Here is a 21,235-nt window from a genome sequence, read left to right as displayed (position 1 = left end):
TAGTGACTTTACAGCCAGCTGTGGTGTGTGGGTCTCAAGGTCTCAGTGTGTTCGAGCTCCCCAGGTGCAGGGATGAGGAGGAGTGACACCCAGGCAGTTGCCCCAAGCTGCCAACAGGGTTAGTTCATACCATCAGCGCCACATTCACTATAAATTAGAAAGTTTGCTGCAAAGCTCTCTCTCCCTTGGTGGCTGCCATCCTGACAACTTCGTGCCCTGGTGCCGGAGCCCTGAGCCCTTCCCTTCCTCCTGAAACCGCAGCGCTCGCAGTGTCCCACATTTGTTGTCCGCTGCTGGGAGAGCACAGCTTCCTATGGATAGAATGGGCTGAGTATAATCTTTGCATATTCCGTATTGGTGTCGGGATCAATATCTGTTCTTTACTGCTGTTAATGTTAATTATCTAATCTTATTCTATTAAATCTGTTTATACTTCAGCTCTCGGGTTTTCTTGTTTTTCTCGATTTCCCTTTCCCGGGTGGGGAGGGGTCATCGGGTGATAGAATGATTGTCTAAATGACAACAGATTGTTATGGGTCTCTCAAACTACAACAAATTTGGTGCCCAATGTGGTATTGTAATGGGTTTGGCACTCAATGTGATATTTTGCACTTAATTTAAATAGTGCTGGGAGAACCGTAGGTTTTAATTGGAGAAGTCTGAAGGGTTGAAATTTTAAACAGATTTGATTGGATTCCTCGAAAAGTGACTATGACTCTGTTGGAACGGTTTTGAAGGAACCTGGTCAGAGTTCTCCGCTATCTTTGTATAAACTTAGGTCAGGAGCTATGGGAGCTGTGGGGGAGGTCATTGCTGTTTCTCTCTCCTTTAGGGCAGCTTATCGTTTCTCAGTGTGGACTCAAAAACATTGCCTTGTTATTTTGTGTGGCGGTATTTTGCTATGTTATCGGGTCATTTGTAATCTTTCCGTTTTTTGTCACTTATATAATAGCACCTCGAGAATCGCAGTGCTCAGACCCGTCTTGGGACAGTGGGAGTCCTTTGCTGACCATTGTGCATTGGGTTATGTTACGGGTCATTTAGCAAAGGAGAGGATGTCTCTTGAGAATTTAGATGTACTGATGTCATCAATAGTAACAGTTTTTGAGAGTTTGGAATACCCTTGGAAACTTTTGATTGTTGTGCTCGGGTTAAGTTTTGAGGGTTTGATCTTTTTCATTGGCTGGATCTGCGGCAGAGGGAAACATCCGGCAAAGACCCCACCGGCTCCTACCGCTCACAGCCGCTGGCGGCCTCTATGGCAGGCAGTGATCCCATCCAGACTCTGCCGGCTCCTGCGACAGCCCCCACCGCCCTCCTGCTGTACACCGTACCGGCACAGCCCCCGCCAGCCCCCCTGACGGACATCCTGCCTGCACAGCCCCTGCCAGCCCCCCTGATGGGCATCATGCCTGTGATGAAACAGGAAAAAAGGACTTCACTGAGAGGTTCAAATTAACAATTTCTTTGGACTTCGCTCACAGGTCCAATACATCACTGTTGCAAGTTCTGTGTGTGTGATGGCGATTACACTATTGCAGTTTAGAAGCAATTAGCGGGATCCACTATTGCGAGCTACAAATGCCCCCGACAAGTAGCAACACAAACCACAAGGGCGCTAGATATTAATACCTTAAAAGAGTGCACCAGTCACAAACTCAATCGCATGCCCTATACCGTACGGATGTTTCTTAGTCACTTACCCTCTCTCTCTCAGGTGAGGTCGCTCCATCCCGGGGAAGTTACCCTGTACAGCGTTCTGGATGGGGGGGGACAGATCTCCTAGGGGCCAGCTGTATCCTTGGAGGATTCCCCATTTGTCTCCCCAGACCCTGCGGTTTATATTTCCTGACTCGGTGAGGGTGCAGGATTATGCCTGAGTGGATTACACTGTCTGGGATATTTCCCTCTGGTGGTGCCATAGCGAAGTCTCTGTTGCCAATTTGTGATGTCCGGCGCTCAACATCACGGGAAGAGTGGTGGGATGGGACTCGGGGTATTTTGTTTGTTAAGGGCCATTTGGTTTTGGTTGTTCTGTGCCATCTTGAGATAAGCCCGGGCTGAGCTGTTTTGCAGCTCCCCCCAAGTTCTCTCTGCACAGCCAAGGCACGGTGGAGATGGAGCTGAGTGGGATGGCAGCTCCCTGCCTCTCACCTCTGGTGCTCTGAAACCGGCTTGGCTGGCTGCTCCCATACAGAGAGAAGGGGCTGAGTGGGGCTGGGAGGGCAGGAGGTGGTGGCGGGGGGAGCGGGCCAGCAGCCTCAGGGAGGTGGTTGTGCAGGTGCCGCGAGGGTATGGAGAATGAGCCTGGTGCTTGTACAGGAGGCAGAGCCCTGCTCAGCAGTCTTGACACTTCTTCCCTGTGCACAGGGCTCCCCACTCGGGCAGCGTCCTAGCCACCCCACGGGGGTCACCCAAGGGCTGTCGGGCTACCAAGGCGTGCTTTGTGTACAGCTCCCAAGGAAGGCACTGCAGGCTCCCTACCCACGGAGCCACCCAGGTAATGTGCAGAGCTGTGGAGGGGGACAAGTGATTGCCATTGCCCCAGCGCTGGAGCAGAGACAGGTGGCAGCCTTAGCTCCAGAATCAGTGAAAGCAGAGTCCACCGCATCAGCTCTTCAGCAAAACGCTCCGCCACTCTGGGGCAGCCGAGTGCTCAGCACCCTATACCCGCCTTCCCCCCAAAACTGATGCCCACACACGCACAGACGCACGTCTGTGTGTGAAACAAATGATTTATTGACATCTATGTACAGGGTAAAGCTCCGCGAGGGAGAGGGCGGTGGCTGTGCCCGTGGTAACAGGAGTCTCTGTCGCAAGGCTCCTTGCAAGGGCGACTCCAGCCGCATCGCGTCCCACTCCCCAGAGTGCGGTTCTGCTGCAGAAGAAAGGTGTGGCAGCAGTTCCCAGAGCCGACTGAGTAGCGTGTTGTGCGTGCCCAGCGTGCTCAGTTCCGCAGCACCAGGGGAGTATCTAGGGGACACTAAGAGAGCTCCGTGCGTGAGGAGCTCTTTCGGTGTCCGTAGAAGAGCAGGCTTGTGAGCCGATCTTGCAGCTCATCGGCCTCACGCATTGCCTTGGCGTGGGCAGCCGGGTCGTGCAGCAGGCGCTGGAAGAGATTGAGCGGCTCCGCTGTTCGGAGGGCTGGGGGCAAGACGATGTCCTCGGGCATGTTCTCGTTCGCAAAGAAGAAGTGGTCGAGGCGTTTGTCGTGCAGGCAGCCACGCAGGTACCACAGGATATCCTGCAGCCGCATGAGGAATTCCCTCCTGCTCCAGCTCGACACTGGTAAGGTGTTGAGGAGGTGCATGGCAACCGTCTTGAAGATAGCGGTGGAAAAGCTGGTGCCCAGCAGGATAGCGGCAAAGAGCTGGAGGCATTTGAGGTGGGCGGTGTTGTGTGGGGCCTGCCTGGCCACCTGCCTGAAGAACTTCACCTCTGCCACCGCGTAGCTCTCTACCCACGTTGTGCTGGGGGTAAGGATGGCCTCTGTAGTCTCCTGGCTGCTCAGGAAGATGTCTGAGTCACCTCGCCGCACCCCAAACGTGATGTCAATGAGGATGCTTTTCCCGGAGGCGTTCGTCAGCTGCAGCTTGCAGGAGCGGCTGGAAGGCAGCACCTTCATGCTGTAGCGCCGCGCCTGAGGCATCTCTTCCCAGGCTGAGCTCACCAGGTTCTGCAACCACTGGGCGGTTTTGTGCACATCCAGGTAGGAGCCGGTGCAGAGGGTGCCGAGGAGGCCGGCAGACGGATTTTTTCTCAGCTCCTCCTCCTGGGGGTGGTGGAGGTAGAACGGCGTGTTCTCCACCAGCTGATCCCTGCTGCAGGTACACGCCAGCTCCACGCGGACGCGGGAGTCCTTTGCCGGCATCTCCGCTGCAGTGCCCAGCTCCAGGTGGAAAACGTGCCCACAGGGGGGCTTAAGGGGCACAAGCAGGCGGTACACAGCATCACGCCCACGGGGACTCCAACCTTCGAAGGCGCTGCCCACCCCGATGGCTGGCTGCAGGACCGGGAAGAAACTGTTGGACAAGTGCTCTTGCAGGACAGCCAGGAGGTCGCCCACCAGCTCCTCCACCATGCGGCTCCTGTAGGCCAGGCGCTGCACTGATGAACGGATGCGCTTTGCAAACCTCCCAAACACACGCTTCTCATAGTTGCCAGAACCTTCTCCTGCAAATTGTTCGTTGCCGCACTCTGTGCTGCTGCCTGAGTTCTCCTCTGCAGCGCTGCTGCCTGGCTGGGGGCTCCTTTTGCTGAGGCACCAGCAGAGCCTGAAGATCAGGACAAGGACTGCAGCGAGTGCCCAGACCTGCCAGTGCTGCAAGGCAGCGAAGAACAGGTCTCCCCAGGCCGAGGCATTCTGCTCCATGTCCTGCAGCAGCCGAGTCTTGGGCTGGCTCAGCTGCTGCGCGTGCTGCCGCATGTGCCCGCAGGTGGCCTCACCCAGCTCCTGGCAGACCATGTGCAGGAGCTGGAGGATGCTCTGCACGAGCAAGGTGACGAAGGTTGTGTCAGCCATGGCCTGTGGGAGGAGGGAGAGAAGAGGTTGAGTGGGGCTGGGAGGGCAGGAGGTGGTGGCACAAGGGCCCTGCCGCTGCACTGCAGGGAGCTGGGGGCAGGCAGGAGAGGGGGCGAGACAGCTGGGGGGCAGCAAGGCCTGCGCCCAGCCCCGGCGGTGGCGGTGGCAGCGTGCCCGGCCCCAGGCGCTCCCGCCAGCAGCTGGGCCCTTGATGCAGGATGAGAACCCACCCCCCCGGGGGCCCGCCGTTCTGCCCGGGCCCCGCTCCGGCCCAGCCTCCCGCCGCCTGCGCACTCACCTCTGGCTCAGGCTGTGCTGGGGCAGCGCTGCCTGCGGGTGCCTTTTATAGCTGCCCCCATTGTGACACGGCCCCTCTGATGTCACAAGCGCCAGAGCGCATCACTGGCATGGCCACCAACCAGCCTCCCCGCCTCAGCGCCTCACAGCTGCCCCCGGCAACCAGAGCCCCGACAGACACAGAGTACAGGCCCAGCCGGCAGGACAAGGCTGCCAGTTGCTCTGCTTCCACTGCTTTAGTCGCCCCCACAGAGCATTTGCCGCCGTCCCGGAGTCAGGAGAGAGAGAGTCTTGGCCACTTTTCTCCTTCAGCAACAGCTAACGCCAGCTGGACGGCTTTTCCCTCTGCAGATTGACTCCGCTCACCTTGTCCTTCAGCAGCTTCTGCCACTCGTCCTGTAGGACTCCACACCGCAGCATTCCACCTTCGATGCTTTCCTACAGTACGACAAGGCCCATCAGTAACCAGAGCATGCTGGTTCTCATTAGCTGAGGGAATGAGAGTTCATGATACGGTGGAGCTTCCTCAGCACATGTCACCACCTCCTCTGGTGGCACCCCAAAGGCCTTGCCTTTGGGCATATTTGTGATCACTTCTACCATTCCTGGGCAATTAGGGTTTCCTGTTTGAGCTCACTGTGTCATTAAGGCAACCCACTTACTCCAGGTATCATCGGTGGCGTGATGAGTAGAAGGAACTTTACCCTTGAACATCCAGCTCAGGCTGTCTTTAGCAGCACAGACTAAGGATGGGCTCTGAGTTTAGGAGCTGACATCCTATCTGATGGATGGGAGGACAGAGATCTCAGGAAGAAATAAGAGTCTGCACATATCTGACTGACACAAAAATCGTTTAAAACCACAGTGTGCCAAGTTTTCTGCCTTAAACTTGCCTGAGGGATGGGGAGGGAACTGATCCTACTCAGAGGGGAACTTTGAGGGGAGTGTCTTTCCTCCAGTTGGGAAGAAAATCTGCAGGATTTGTGTCACTGTCATTGTTTACCTTTGGATGTTGCAGGAAAGACACTTTGGTGCAACTACTTACTCTGCACTAGTTCTGTGCTTGAAATCTTAAAGCGCTGTCATGCGTGTATGGCATTTTTGATGAAATGGTACATGTAAAGCTAGATGAAGAAATGTATAACTAATATCTTGGATTTTATTTGCTGGATAAGGCAAGTTTGAAGCTGCTGGGACTGGAGTTTACGCTTGATTTGATGCACATGAGTAAGACAATTGAATTCAAAGTTCAGCATCTGTGCAAGGCTTCAAGACTGGGGACTTGCTTGGTAAAGAGGATGGTGTTTTCCTGTCACATTGCTAGGGATTAGAGAAGACTTTGCTTTTGTTGTCTTTTCTTATTCTAGTCTGAAAGAGAAACAGCTGCGAGAGAAATCTTAGGATGTGACCTGTTCCAAGAACCTCTCAAACAATTTATGTTTGTAAGAGAAGTGCGAACTGAAAACCATCTTATCTTCTAGCATAAATATTTGGAAATATCATTAATACATTATAGTAATGGGATAATTATTAAATGCTTTGGTATTTAGTGTCACATTATGATGAACATCGCTTGATAACAAATTAAAGCACTTTTATTGTAAATGCTATGGCTCTAGAGGATACACATGGTTATGCAGCATGGATTTTAAAGACTTACATGAATTTTTAAGCTTAGCAGATACAAACCTTTGGAGAATAGCCAGTATTCTTGAATGTGCAATATACACTCTAAGGAGTATTTAACTAAATCTTTTGGACCTTGGTTGGAAGTAATTAACATTTCTTCTAAACTTTCAATAATTCATACTTTTTTTGCAGTTACAGCTGCAGATTTGTTTAAAATAAGCTCAAGTGCTCTGTAGGTGCACGTGGCAGGGGGGAACATATAAAAATGATATGCTCCAGAAAGCTGTGACATCTGATAGTTAATAATCTATATGAATAACCAAGCAATTGTGGATTGCACTAACTGACTACTAGGAGCACATTTGCCACTGAACCCAGTAAAAGTCTGGTTTCTAAATCACCTTCCAGGAAAATGCTCCTTCATGTTATTGCATCTGTCCATTAAGAAGAGCAACTGGTGCCATGGAAGCTAGCTGGCATAGCTCTAAGGACATTTGGAGGGGCCTTGGTGATCCTCCACATAACTGGCTTGTGTCTGCTGCATTCACAGGTTGTCCCTTAGGACTTCAGTGACCTATTTCCCAGACTTGCCCTAAGTCGGTCTCATACACAATGGCTTTTATCAGCTAGTTTAGTCTCTAATGTCTCTAAGACCTAAAATTGTTGAATTTGGATGCTCCTGATGAGGCAGGAATGGAAAAGTGAGAGCCTGGATTATTTTAAGATGACGGTGGGCTCTAGCCCTGTGCTGACCTGTGGCTGTACGTTGATAGCTCTGGACTTGTGGTGCACGTGAAGAACCGATTCATCAGGCTCACCTCACATGTGTGATCAGCTGTGATGTGGCAGTTGTCTGCCTCCCTGCCACCTTTAATCTGAGGCCTAGACCTCCGGCTCTATTGCCTAAGGAAGAGGAATACAGCATGGGGGTTCAGAAACCCGGAAAAGCAGTTCGAAGATCTTGCCCATAGAGAGTACATTTAGATTCACGTTTGTTCTGTGATAGGGAGCACTAAACCAGCCTGTGCTGCTCAGGGCAGCTGCTGACCCTTCCTGTGGCTACTGAGAGCCTTTAAACAAAGTGTGTGAACTAGCTTTTATCCCTGTGGCACAGGGTGACTGGCCATGGGAGAGGCGGCTGGAGCCTCTGCAGCACTAATCAATCAGGTGGTGCTGGCCTCAGGTGAAGTGGCTGGTGGGTGGGGGTGACCTGAAGAGAAATCATCTCTGGAAAGTTTGGCAGGGACTCTGTGCTGGGGTGTCTGGAGCAGGGAAGTGCTGTGGGGGATGTGATGGCCAGGCCGAGGGCTCCTGGGGGAGGCAGTAGCAGGATACTCAGGGCATTGAGGGTACATCAGGAGTGAAAAGTGCAGCAAGCTAAAAGATGCCCTGGGAATCTGAAGTTCAGGGAGAAAACTCCAAAAAGAGGCAGAAGAGGGGGAGGAAAATTCTTTGGGAGCTTTAGTCCAGGTTTAGCTTTGGTATTAACCCCAAGTTTCCTGTTTCCTCAGAGCTGTGCCCTGAGGCGAGGGCCTAAAATAGACTTGGGCATGTTCCAGGCTCTCTACAGTGTGGTGAGTATGTATCACCCTATTTCCCTTCAGGAACCTTACTGTTAAAACAAAGCCAAAAGTCTATTATGTTCCTTGATTCCCTGACAGTCAAAGTCTGTATTTCAGGAACAAACTCTTGGGGGTATAATCAAACGGCAACACTAATCTGCCCTGTTAGATGTGTATGATTGCACCAAGTAATTTTTTGCGGTCTGTTTTAAGGAAAACATGTGGCCTGGTCTTCAGTGGGTGGAACTGCTTTCTCTTACACTAACTGGCCATCTCATGTATCTTATCATCTTTTTTTTTGCCTTTTTAAAGCAAAACCCCAAGGTAGTGACAGAGAAATTGTTGTCTTCATTTGTGATGTCATGTCCAAATTTTTACTACAAATGCTTCATCTAGAAGGTTATCAGAAATTATGTTTCAGTAAATAAGTGTTGTGAGGTCCATGACTTCTGTAGTTCTGTTAGTTCATTGGGGAAATACAGCTGAGAGACGGTGACAAATGTGTCTGCAGATGCTTTGCTGCTCTTGCTGTATCTCTAGTGCTGGTTAACACGGGATGAGCCAAAGAGCAGAATCATTGTCCATTTCTGTTCTGGTATGTAGCTTAGTTGTGCAGTCATGTACTTAAACTGTGTTCAGCTTTGTTTTCTTTAAAGAGGCTTTAATAATGTAAGGCACCTTCAGAAAATGTATAATTGTGTGCAATTTGCTGCTTAAGAGTACACAGTGCTTCCCATTTGAACTACTGCTACCTCCTGAAAGCAGGAGCAGAGAACACGTCTTCTTTGAATTTGAAAGTGTTTTTCTCCTATGTGCGGAGTGACAGAATGCATAAAGCTGGTCTTTGGGATGTGTGTATGCAAAGTGAGATGATGGTGAAGCCTATTTTGAAGTCAATTTATTACGGCTATTCTGTATATGGCTATTACTTCCTGTTGTAGAACAGTCTCTTCAGCTTCCTCAATAGCTGTTTCTTTGCAGGCAGGTCCTCCCCTTGTTCTCCTTTGGTTCTGTCAGTGTGAAGCTGGGCTTTTGCTCTTATTTCGATTGTTCTGGAGAGGTGTTTTATATCATGATCTCATGGGATAATCAAGGAAGGTGAGAAAAGTACTGAATCAATCTGTTTTTAGCTTGAAATTCTCCCAGTATCCAATCTTCTTTTAAAGGTGCCACAAGATTAAAACTCTTAGCAATGTGCTGCAGATCATAGAGACTGCTTCATGTCCTGCTGTATGCAGCCTGCTATACCTATAGAGTAGCTGTGATTCCTTGGTCTGCTGGTTCTGAGTTTTGCTTGCTCCTGAAGTTCCCAGCTGTCTGCAGAAATAAGTACATTAGATGCTCTGAAAGCTGCAACGGCCTCCTTAATCTTCTAGGCAGGTTGAACGCCGTTCTCCTGAATGTCTAAACTGTGTTTCTATTACCTTTACTTTTTCCATGGATGCCAGGTTATTGCCATGCATTTGACAAGAGCTGCAATTTAACCCAGGAAGTCAGGCTGCTGCAGGAATCACAGCCTGTTAATTAAGAGGTGTATTTTGCTGTGGGCTTGTGTTGGGTTCAAGGCAGTTACTTTAATTTTCAGGATATCAAATGGTCCAGGCATCCTGATCTGCAAGATTTTTCCCTCTTTTCGCTTATGCTCTAAGCCACAGAGAACTACCATCTGTTCCCAACCCTGGGTCTCATGGAGTAACATACCATGTTCAGAACATGCCTGTGCTGGGGTACCAAACCTGGGACCGCCTTTTTTAATGAGACAATGTTCTCCCAGATAGTACTACCCAATATAGTGCCACTTGAAATGTGCCTGTAATGCAGATACTCAGTGGGAGAAGATGCTGGGTTCAAAGAAGCTTATTTGTAAAAGATATTTTGACTTTCAAATGCCACCTTTTCCCTTCTGTAAAATGAGAATGATGGTATTTCCTGACCTTTCATTACCCTTAAGGTCAGATCTAATCTTAGAAAAAGCCTGAGGACAATAGTGCTTGCTTTTTTTGCCAGCACGCACAGTTTAGGAGACCACAGAATTAGACTCCTGGGTTGCCACTTGAAATGTGCCTGTAATGCAGATACTCAGTGGGAGAAGATGCTGGGTTCAAAGAAGCTTGTTTGTAAAAGATACTTTGACTTTCAAATGCCACCTTTTCCCTTCTGTGAAATGGGAATGATGATATATTATGTTATAACTGGTTGGCTGGATGAGGGGAGGGTCGTAGATGTCATCTACCTTGACATTAGCAAGGCTTTTCACACTGTCTCCCATAACATCCTCATTAGGAAGCTGAGGAAGTATGGGCTAGATGAGGTGACAGTGAGGTGCATTGAGAGTTGGCTGCGGGACAGAACTCAGAGGGTTGTGATCAGCAGCACAGAGTCTAGTTGGAGGCCTGTAAACAGTGGTGTCCCCCAGGGGTCAATACTCAGTCTTATTTAATATCTTATTTAATATATTCATTGATGACCTGGATGAGGGTACAGAGTTTATCCTCAGCAAGTTTGCTGATGATACCAAAGTGGGTGGGGTGGCTGACACCCCAGAGGGCTGTGCTGCCATCCACTGCGACCTGGACAGGCTGGAGAGCTGGGCAGAGAAGAACCTAATGAGATTCAACAAAAGCAAGTGCAGGGTCCTGCACCTGGGGAGGAGGAATGCTAGGCACCAGTATAGGTTAGGGGTGGACCTGCTAGGAAGTAGCTCGGAGGAGAAGGATCTGGGGGTCGTGGTAGGCAGTAAATTATCCATGGCCCAGCAATGTGCCCTTGTTGCCAAAAAGGCCAATGGAATCCTGGGCTGCATAGGGAAGAGAGTGGCCAGTAGGTCGAGGGAGGTCATTCTCCCCCTCTGCACTGGTGAGGCTGCAACTGGAATACTGTGTCCAGTTTTGGGCTCCCCAGGTCAAGAGGGACAGGGGACTGCTGGAGCGAGTCCAGCGAAGGGCAGCTAAGATGATTAAGGGATTGGAGCATCTGCCTTATGAGGAAAGGCTGAGAGAGCTGGGACTCTTTAGCCTGGAGAAGAGAAGGCTGAGGGGAGACCTTATTATGGCATACAAGTATCTAAAGGGTGGGTTGAAGGAGGATGGAGCCAGGCTCTTTTCAGTGGTTCCCAGTGACAGGACAAGGGGTAACGGGCACAAGTTAGTACACAGGAAGTTCCGTTCAAATACACGGAAACACTTCTTTACGGTGAGGGTGACAGAGCACTGGAACAGGCTGCCCAGGGAGGTTGTGGAGTCCCCTTCTCTGGAGCTTTTCAAGACCCGCCTGGATGCAGTCCTGAGTCATGTGCTCTAGGCAATCCTGCTTTAGCAGGGGAGTTGGACTAGATGATCTCTAGAGTTCCCTTCCAACTCTGAAAATTCCAGGATTCCGTGATTCAGTGATATTTCCTGACCTTTCATTACCCTCAAGGTCAGATCTAATCTTAGAAAAAGCTTGAGGACAATAGTGTTTGCTTTTTTTTTCCAGCACGCACAGTTCAGGAGACCATTGATCTGGACTCCTGGGTTGAGGACAGGGCTTTGAGGTGTCTGCCTTTCCGTGATGATACGCACAATTTCAAGCTTCCTTGCTCAAGGGTGCCAATTGAAATCAAACAGCATCTCCTGCCTGGCCTCAGATACACGTGCTCTTCCAAATGGAGACAATGGCTTTTCTGCTAATGGATGGCTGCAGCCAATTTGTGTGATGAGGAAAAACTGCAGAGACCCTGGTCATTGTGATCTTTTGGGTTTTATTTTTTTTTATACTGCTTTCTCCTCAAGTCTAAATGTTCTTAGCTAATTTGCCACATCAAGGTGCAAAACTTCTGCCTGGCAATTTTTCAGTTTTGAAGACCACTAAAAACATTCTGGTCAACAAACATTAAATTTCCAGTAAAACCTGAGTACCCTCCTGAAGTAGCAACCCTTATGGTGAAAAACCACAAACCCATTTGGCCTGGCCAGAAGCTTTCATCTCCTTAGTTCAGCTGAGTAAAGGATTCCTATGGTTCACCCCCACCCCCTCCCACTGCTTTATTTACTAACACAGTAGTAGGATCCAAGATAAAGGGGTTAAAAGCTGGTTTCTCACTGTTCCTTTTCCCCTTTCTTTTTCCTTTCTTTTAAGGACATGACCCTTTCACGTTAATGCTTTTTGCTTTCCCAATTTCTAGTCCCATTGTGGAGTGTATGAAAGCAGCAAATAAATGATACTTGAAAACGTCATAATTACATTTTCAGTAAATATGAAATTATCTTATTCATGTTGTAGTGAAAAGACTGTCCACCCACTTCCAGGAGAAAAGGCAAACCAACAGTGGATCAAATACTGACAAAACCTAATAGTAAACAGTGTGAGTAATTAATGCTTTTGGCATCTGCTGAGGCAGTAAAACCTTACATTGGCTTCATAGAGAGTGCCTGTACTAGAAATCTGTGCCTGGATCCTTTTGGATTTTGGCATTCTAAATTCTTGCAGCAACGCAACTGTTTTGCATCAAAGGTGACCAGACTTGTCTACCAAAGGAAGGAGGAGGGCCACTACAAACTGGATCCAGATCTATATTAACTGCTCTTGACAAGAAAGTAATGAGCATGGGGAAGAGATGGTTCTGGGGATGGCTGGGAGGGAGGAGTGGTCAAGTGCCTGGAGGAGTTGCTGCCTTACATTTTCTCTGGATGTACAGACGCTTGACACTCCTCAGTTGAGGTGGGACAGAGTATTGGAAAATATAGAGAATAGCCCAGCTTTGAGGGCTGTGGCATGGATGGCAAAATGCATTTATTTGGTCTCATTCATGTCTCTTGTGAATGGTGATAGCTAGTGAGCAGCAGGACAAGGAGCGGAGCAGCTACCCTGGGTTTCCGCACCTTGAAGGGGGACTCTGACTCACCTTTTCATAGTGATGCTTACTGCCAGGAGCTCTCCTTTCCTTGCTCTTCTGTGGAGTTTTGCTATCCCTTAGCTGTACCTGAGACAAGAAGGGGCTTTTATTATGAGTGAATTGGCTGTTGTCTGTGGACCTCCAGCTGAAGGTCTGTCCCTAGCTGTAAGGCTTCTGGATGGCTGGACCGGATGACCTTAGAGGTTCCTTCCAACTTAGATGATTATCTGATTCTGGAAAACAGAATCTGCTCCCAGGACAAGCACTTGGCAGAGTGGCAGGGTCACACTTGGGGTGTCCATTGGCATTGTGCCATGCCTGTTTACTTTACAGCAACAAAACTAAACCTAGAAAGAAGGACAATTTTCATGGATGTGTGAACAAGTAGGAAAATGCTAGTTTTGTATGGATGGAGGGAATACCAGCTAGTTAAAAAAAGGCCCACAGTTGAGGACTTACGTAGAACAAAAAGATCCATGCGCAGTAACGTCAAAGCAGCAAGAATGCAATTTCAATACAAGCTATTGCCAGTATGATGTGAAATTAATTTTTTTTGTTGTTATATTAGGTGCCAAAGAATCCAAGGTCTCATCAAGAGCACAGCCTGTTTGGTTTATATTTTTTCTTTTACAGAATTTGAAAAGAAAATGTTGTTCTGTTGGCATTAGAACAGCGCAGGAAAATAGTAATAAGTGATTTAAGATTCTCTATAGGCCAGTCCTCGGCATTTCTCACTTACATGGACTGACATGTTTGCTCTTAAATTTCTGATTAATTGTAACCATATTAGAGTTGCATTCCATATCTGTCAGAAACAATAGTAAGCTATCAAAGGGAACACGTGTCTATACACAGACATTTCACTGCTATTAGTATCAGAGCACTTAAACTTATCATGCTATGGGCTTACACTCTCAACAGTGCGGAAAGGCAGGGGCGTAATCGTTAGCATTGTAGAGGTCCAACAGCTAGGACTGGCAGTCCCTGAGGAGATGAGGCGCTTGGCTCACATGGAACAAAAACTTGTATTAAACGAAAAATGAAGTCGTAAGAGCTTTTGTGCCGTTGAATGTGGTGCTATGCAGTGGTGTAGAAGACAGGGAGACTGAATAAACCGGCAACTTTCTCATGATGCAAGAGCTTTCTGCAGCCTCTCCGTTATGTTCTTCCTCCAGTTCTGGCTTGAAAGGAGAAATGCTGTTTTCTCTTTCCTGTGCCCACTGGAAATAATGCAGTGCATTAGTAGTCCTGGGACATGGCAATGGTGGAGGTAGAAGTTTCCTCCGGGCTGAGGTGCTGAAGACATTGTGCTAGCACAAACAGATGACATGAAGAGGAGTGAGCCTCTTCAGAGAAGAGTCCTAGCAGACTTCCATGCCTCTTAAATGCGTGCCTGGTAGTGATTGTGCTGCAGAGGAGACTTGAGCATCTGGTCACTTCACTCTAGTATTTTTTAGTTTATAAGGATATGAAAATTTGAACACGATATTTGAGATAAAGTTACCAATCTGATAAGACTGTCCTTCCCCGTGAGTGAGCATTGTTCTTGTAAGTATGGGATGGAACTATTACTGTATCAGCTGTGTCTGTAGCTCATTAGAAACGTACATTTCTGAGGTGGAAATCTACTTCATTTATGACTTTAAACTTGGTGTATGAGTGTCCCAAACTCTCTGCTGCTGCCTCTCTCAGAAAACTGCAGAAGTGCTACATATCCAGGAAAGACTGTTCTCCAAAAATGTTCTGCGTTTGCAGTTTGAAGAGCAGCCGACTTCTTTTAAGAGCCAAAACCTTTGGCAGACAAACTGTTTCATGTGTTGCATGGCTGGTGTGTGAATGTACTTTCGGGGGTGCTATTTCTCTGGGAGGGCACAGTTGGAAAAAGGGAAGGCCATCTCCAGGATGGTCAGTACCAACTTGCAACTCAGCTGGGAAAACTTATCAAAGTCTTGATAGAACCTGAAAACAAATAAGGCTGATGCAAGAATAAATGCCTAGTTTTAATGACTTTTCTCACGGGAAGAGGATGACCCTGTTAATGAACATTAGAAGCACTAACTTCTGGCAGTCCTGACTGAGGAAACAACATCCACCCAATATCCATTTTTATTTTTCTTTGTCTCTAAAGCAGACCAAATGTTCGGTATTCCTGCTTTTGTTTAAAACTGCCTCCCTGCCCGTCTGTCAGCTGAGATGTAGGCTGTGGCTTCTGTAAGGTGAAGTTCTTGTGTGATGCCAGCACCCTAACGATGGCCAAAGGCAGTGTGAATCTGTCTGTGGGATGCTGGCAGACGCCCTAGGGAGATGCTGTGTTTTCAGACAGCTGAGGATGCTTGAGATACTTGCCATGACTTGCCCTGTTGCAAAGTAGAGGTCCCAAAGCAGTGCTGAGATGAATATCTTACCACACTCTGTCCACTGTGTGCTGGTGACATGTCTCTCCAGCTCCTGATTAGTGGGGATGGCAGCAATGGCCTAAGACAAGCTCTTTGGCCTCCTGTTCTTCCTTGCTCTGTCTTCCAGAAGACTTCATTGTGAGATATCTTGTTACCTAGATAAGCATGTGGGTTTGGCTCACAAAAAATCTCTCACTGTCTGTGGGCCATCATCTTCCTGTTGGGGCTCTGGCCAGCTCTCCATCATGGCCAGCAGCAGCTCCTTTGCACCTGGCAGCAAGGCTGAAGTGGGGACACCGTGCTGGTACCCCTGGGATGGCAAGGTGAACCGTGAGTGCTTTGAAGGGAGAAGGACTTAAATGCACAAAGGATTAAAAAGTTAACCATATGATTCTGTGGGGGCCTGAAGAGACAGCAAGCCTGAAACCACTCCTTAAGCTGCTGCTTTCAGATATATATAATTTTTTTCTGTGAAACACGGAGAAATAGAGCTAAGATTTACTGTGACAGTTTGGAGTCAGGATGAGTGCTATCATCCTGGGACACAACCAAGCTTTTGGCCCACATTTCTGCAATTATTACCCCAAAGAACACAGTGCTTGATTTCTCCCCCCGCCCCCTCCTTTTTTTTTTTTTCTGTCAACTAAAGCGTTGTTCATTAATGCTTACCAAACTTTGAGAGTTTTTGAAGAAAAGTCTTTTGGAAAGTGTCACATTATATAATGTCTTTTTTTTTTTTTTTTTTTTCTTTGAGTTACCTCTTAGTGCTGCGCTTGCTCGAGTACTGTCCAGCCAGCCAGGAATGCCAGCCAGGGGAGGAGCCTTTGGATCAGTAAATTTGGCCTGAAGAACAGCTACTGTTTTCAGGACAGAAAAGCATGTTCTTCCTCCATCTTTGCCCTGTAACCAAATTACAACAAACTAGAAAAGAGAATTCTGTTAATCAGAATAGTCAAGTGGGGAATCATAAGCTCTGATTTTAAACACTATTTGTAATTTGCTTTAGGGTCTGTAGCCTAATTCTTTCATTTGAGTTAATTAAAATATGTTTGAAAGTGACAGATATTTCCAAATCTTCCTGCAATCCAGGAGGAAGGGTAGGGTTTTTGTCATCCTCCATCAAGTACAGAGGCTCTGAGCACAGAAGAATTTCACTACAATGCTGCAAGGTTGTTTACTTTGGCTCCTTCACAAAAGATAATCCAACAAATTACATTAATTATAACCCAATGTGTTCTGTTCAATTCCCACATGAGCCAAACCTGGGTATGAGCATCTGCTCTTATTTTCTGAGCTGGGTTTAGAGGACTAGACTCACAACGATGCTCAACCCATAATTAACAGAAAAATTGAAGATGTAACATTCCTCGCATCCTGCTTTTTGAAGCAGCATGTTTAAAAATATACATGCACTGTCCTGGCAGTTCTTATTCAACATAAGAAAAACAATACTCTATTGTTAGCCCTGGTGTGTTTTTGTTTGTTTAAAATTTTAACATTTATGTTAGGCTTAATATAAACATGTAAGTACTTTCCATTAAAAAAAAAAAGAGATTCAGAATTCCCTCTTGTGCTACATTTTTTCTTTTCAATTGTTTCTCTCCCTCCCCCCAAAGATGACCTCCTTTCATAAAACGGGGTTTATTCTGCATTAAGCATATTGCTTTCTTTATGAAAAAAAGGACTGGTTGGGCTTCTTCTTATTGTGTTTTTTTAAGTGGCATATTTTTTTGGTTTCATTTCATAACAGGAAACAAAAGACAACATGATTGTTTGCCCTCATTACCAAAGAAATATTTGACTCATAAAAATCCCATTAGCATGATGCCAAGTTCTGCTAGTTGTTTATGGTAAGCATGCCTATACAAATATACTCCATTTGCATGTCGAAGGAGTGGAGGAAAGAGCGCTTTTGTGGTTTAGGCACTAGACTGGCACTTGAGATAAGAGATCCGTTCCCAGCTGTGCAGCAGCTGACTTTGAACAGGCAGCAAATTTCCATGACTGACTTTTGCAGAAGGGATTAAAAACACTTCTTTTCTCCCATCTTCCATCTTGTTTCTGTAGAAATTGAGCTCACGAAGGCTGCTTGCCCTGGCATGCAGCACTGGGCCTGTTGTGGGCCTCTGCCCCTTGTCCAAGGGAGACAGCTGCATTGTCTGTACCTCAGAATCCCGCTGCACTGGGACTAAATTCATAACTTACTCCAGGGGATTTATTAATTGGTGCTCACTAGAGGTCAGGCAACACAAATGGTATAAAAGATTATGTGGTTGCGACTATCCATTCCTGTTTCAGGAAGGAGGAACAGAATTTCTTGGTAATGAAGGTCTTTCCTTTGTGCCTCCCATTCCTTGGGCTTGCCCACGGCCGCATCTGACAGTGCTGACAGCTCCACAGCCGCTAGCTGCAGCGGAGAAGCCTGTTGGCCTGCCCTGGCCCTGGTCTTGCCCATCCTGCCCAGAGATGTCCTCCATGCTGGGGACCCCCATGTTGCTGTTGGAGATGACAGTATGGTTGCTGTCCTGTTGTAGTCACGCTTCTCATACTGCCGTGCTGTGTGACAGCCTCTGTAGGCTTGCTGGGTTTCCTGCATTTCATGCAAGCCTTGTTTTAATGAATGAGTAATTGATGCAAAAACAATAGACATTCATTAACTACGGGGGGAAAAGAATAACACGGAAAAGCTTAACATGTTGGGAAGCATTTCTTCTGGAAACAGAGAGAGACACCATTTCTTTGAAAGTCAAGACATGCAGCCCCTAGAAGTTCAGAGATGTTGCCTCTGTTCCCCAAGCCTTTTCGTTCCCCTGGGACTTGCAGCATGGATTCAGCTGTGAACACGCTGCAGAGAGCAGGATGTGGTGAACCAGAGGCTCTGTGGGCTCCCTGCTTGGCAGCACAGTCAGAGCTGGTGGGGCAGTCCAAGGAAGAACTGCGGAAGCTTTTCTGGAGTGACTGGTTGGTGCAGAGGGTTTTTCTTGTTTAGCTTTGCTTGTAGGAAGGGCCCTGAGCCTGGGTGCAATGGTCAGGAACACCAGCTCCTGCTGAACACTCAGATCCTCCAAGCTTGTTATTCTGCTGTTCTGCTGGTGTGGGGCAGAGCCCCTTGCATCTGGGACAGCTGCTCCCGTGTGGCCCATGCCACCTGCAGAGGTAGGGCTTGCTCAAGCTGCTCCTGCCCCTAATGGGTAAGTGGTGGCCCTGGGGTTTGGTCTTCAGGCACGATTTCCTTTAGGCCACGTCTGTATCTTCCTGGGCTGGAAATAGGTAACAATAACGTCCTCGGTAGGAAAAACTTTCAGACAAAGGCACATTTGAACCCTCCTCCAAATTTAAAAAATAAACAACAGGCAGCTTTCAGTCTCTCTCACATCTTTGATTGCTTCTCCTCCCACTTCAAGTGTGCTCCTTGAATTCTGGGACACACACATGCCAAAACCTCTTCCTTTGCTGAGAGCTTGAAGTTTTCAGCTGCACAGTTTGCAGCGCGCACTTAAGGAAAAAGCCTTCTGCCTTCAGTATTGCTCTTGCAGAGAAAGATGTGTGTTCACGACACAGCTAAGGCATGTGCTGTGCAGCAGCTCTTGCTTGGTAGGGTTCCAAAAATTACTTCAAAATGGCACAGTGTGAACACTGCGTGCCCAGCATCTGATATTCAAACACTTAGAACTGGATCAAATCAAACCCAGTTTTCACCACAAATGGGCAGAGGCTGTTCTTGTTTGAAGACTCTTTTCTTGCCAAATTTCATCTTTCCACACTGAGCTGCTTTAAAAAAAAAAAAAAAAAGCCTTGTGTATGTATTCAGCCTTATGTAGCTGAATGTTTTTTTGATCACATTTTATACCAAAATATTGCCTTTTGGCAGGGAGTCAGCTAGTAGGTGTTGGATTCAGAATGTATCGTAAAGTTACGAGTGACTGCAAATGACATTTACACCCTATAAATCTGGTAGGGAAGTGTTAAGGTCAAAAAATGAAGGCCTTCAAGGCTGGGAACTGACAGAATTAATAACTGGATTGATCTCTCTGTCTGTCTGTGCATATATGTGTATTTATAATCATAGTTACATGACTGAGTTCTTTTTTCTTTATGCCACGGGACCTGTCTCTTCCGGTGTGTAGGTGGTTATTCAGTCTTACTCACACCATGTGTCAGTTTTCACCACCAAAGCCCTGTGGAGTTATCTGTACGTGTCTGTGCTGGGAGTGGGTCGTGGCCATGAGAGTCTGAAGCCAGGAGCACCCTGACAAGGAGACTCAAGCACCAAGCCCTGTGAAATGGGTGGCTGCCCCTCACGTGACAGCTTGTGTGGCATCCCAGGTGTGATGCCATAGCCTGATGCTTTTTCTACCCCGCAGCCCCAGGAGATGCAGCAGCTGTAGCTGGTGAACGTATACCTGTGAAGCCCCAGGCTCCTGGAGCTGCAAAAGAGACTGAGAGCGCAGCGTGGTGATGGGGAAGCACGGATATAGCTGGGCAGCACGGTGTGAATGTGTGCAAGTTGTGTTCCTCTGGGACCTGCAGGAGTTTCTGAAAAGCCTGCAGCTTGGATAAATAAGTTTGACTGGATTTCCCATGAATGCATGTGCCCCAAGACAGAATGCACTAGTGTTTCTCAGACGAAGGCTGCAAGAATCACCCAAGTTTAAGGAAAAGGTAGAGTATGGGGGTGCACCCGCTCTAAGGTCATGCCAAGAGTCCCCAGCCTATCTTTGAAGGAAGTTTTTCTTTTTGTTAAGTAACATCCAAAGAAAGAGGTCCCGTAACATCCCGTAGAGGCCGATGTACCGAGCTACCTTTACATTTTTTTCTTTCCTAATTATAATCAAAGCGGTGTTTGCTGTGAATCTTTCTGTGCTATTCCTAATATTGCTGAAGAGCAATTGCTCGATGTCTTTTTCATAACCTCTTTTGGAAGAGCATTATTGTGTAATCTGTTGTTTCTAAACACAAGTTTACAATGAAAGCTGTCACTTGGAGCAAAGCGTCAAAAAGCAAAGGCACGTCTGTGTGTTATTTTGTTGGCTCTGCATTGCAGAACCTTTTGGAACCCACCACAACTTGAAAGGAAAACCTTATAAAGTATTTTTAGATTATTGGATTTTGGAGTTATTTTCAGTTTGGGGGATATTAGGTTTCTACGTATTATATTTGGCTTAAGCTTTCTTGTTTGCTTGAGGTTTTCTCCTCTTGGGATATTTTTTTTTTAATGGAATTCCTCTTTTTTTAAAAAATTCTTTCTATTTTAAAGCAATGTGTTCATGACACTTGGTTCCTTATTTTGGAGTCACTACACTTACTGGAGGACTAAATGGCCTTTCTAGCTGTGTAAGGAGTTTAACAAAATCGAGTGGCATTTATTGGATGATCTCGTTTTTATTTCTTCACAAAGTGCAGCAGGATATTACTCACTAAGTTTCAAGTCTGATTTTTATCTGAGGTCCTGGCCTGAGCATGAGACAAAAATAAGGGTAAATTCAACAAGAACCTCAGTAACAACTCTTTAAAACAAGCTTTTAAAGTAAATTAAAACTGTGAGTGACGAGGAAGAGAACTAAAAGAGAATGAGGAAAACCAAGTCATCTCACAAATTGGTAAGAGGGAAGTCAGCGATGGTGCGATTGAGGGTAGAATTAGCCCCATCTGCCAAGTGCCTCTGAGCAGTAGATGTCACCTGCCACCGCTCCTCAGGAAGCTTTGGGCCAGACTTTGACCTGATTTTCACCCTCTGAATGCTGACTGCAGTCTGTCTGCACAGATACAGGTCAGAGAAGAATTTGACTGGGTGGGTTTCTAAACATAAGTAAACAAAGGAGTACTGTTTCTAGTGTATGTAAGTTCTGAAATGATGTCTGCCTCCTGTGACGGTAACTTCCTTGCCGTGCTTTGGAGAGGTGCCAGGCTGACAGCCCCAGGCGATGCATCCCTCGCGGTGGCTGTGCCAGCTTTA

The 21,235-nt window shown here is 47.3% G+C and overlaps 1 protein-coding gene across 1 annotated transcript in view; it reads right to left on the bottom strand.

The window, feature by feature from the left end:
- Nucleotides 1-7,330: 7,330 nt before the first annotated feature.
- Nucleotides 7,331-21,235, bottom strand: part of LOC309684573 (olfactory receptor 14J1-like) — a gene marked incomplete at both ends in the record, with an annotated part of 39,514 nt that continues 25,609 nt past the window's right edge. Inside the window, one exon of the mRNA XM_082500460.1 lies at nt 7,331-7,351. Coding sequence (XP_082356586.1) covers nt 7,331-7,351 — 21 coding nt within the window. The remainder of the gene's footprint in view (nt 7,352-21,235) is intronic.

Source organism: Vanellus vanellus (assembly GCF_965231255.1).
Source record: "Vanellus vanellus genome assembly, contig: HAP1_SCAFFOLD_33, whole genome shotgun sequence".
NCBI classification, from domain to species: Eukaryota; Metazoa; Chordata; class Aves; order Charadriiformes; family Charadriidae; genus Vanellus; species Vanellus vanellus.
The sequence above is the reverse complement of the archived record's forward strand: the minus strand, read 5'-3'. Positions and strand labels throughout refer to the sequence as shown.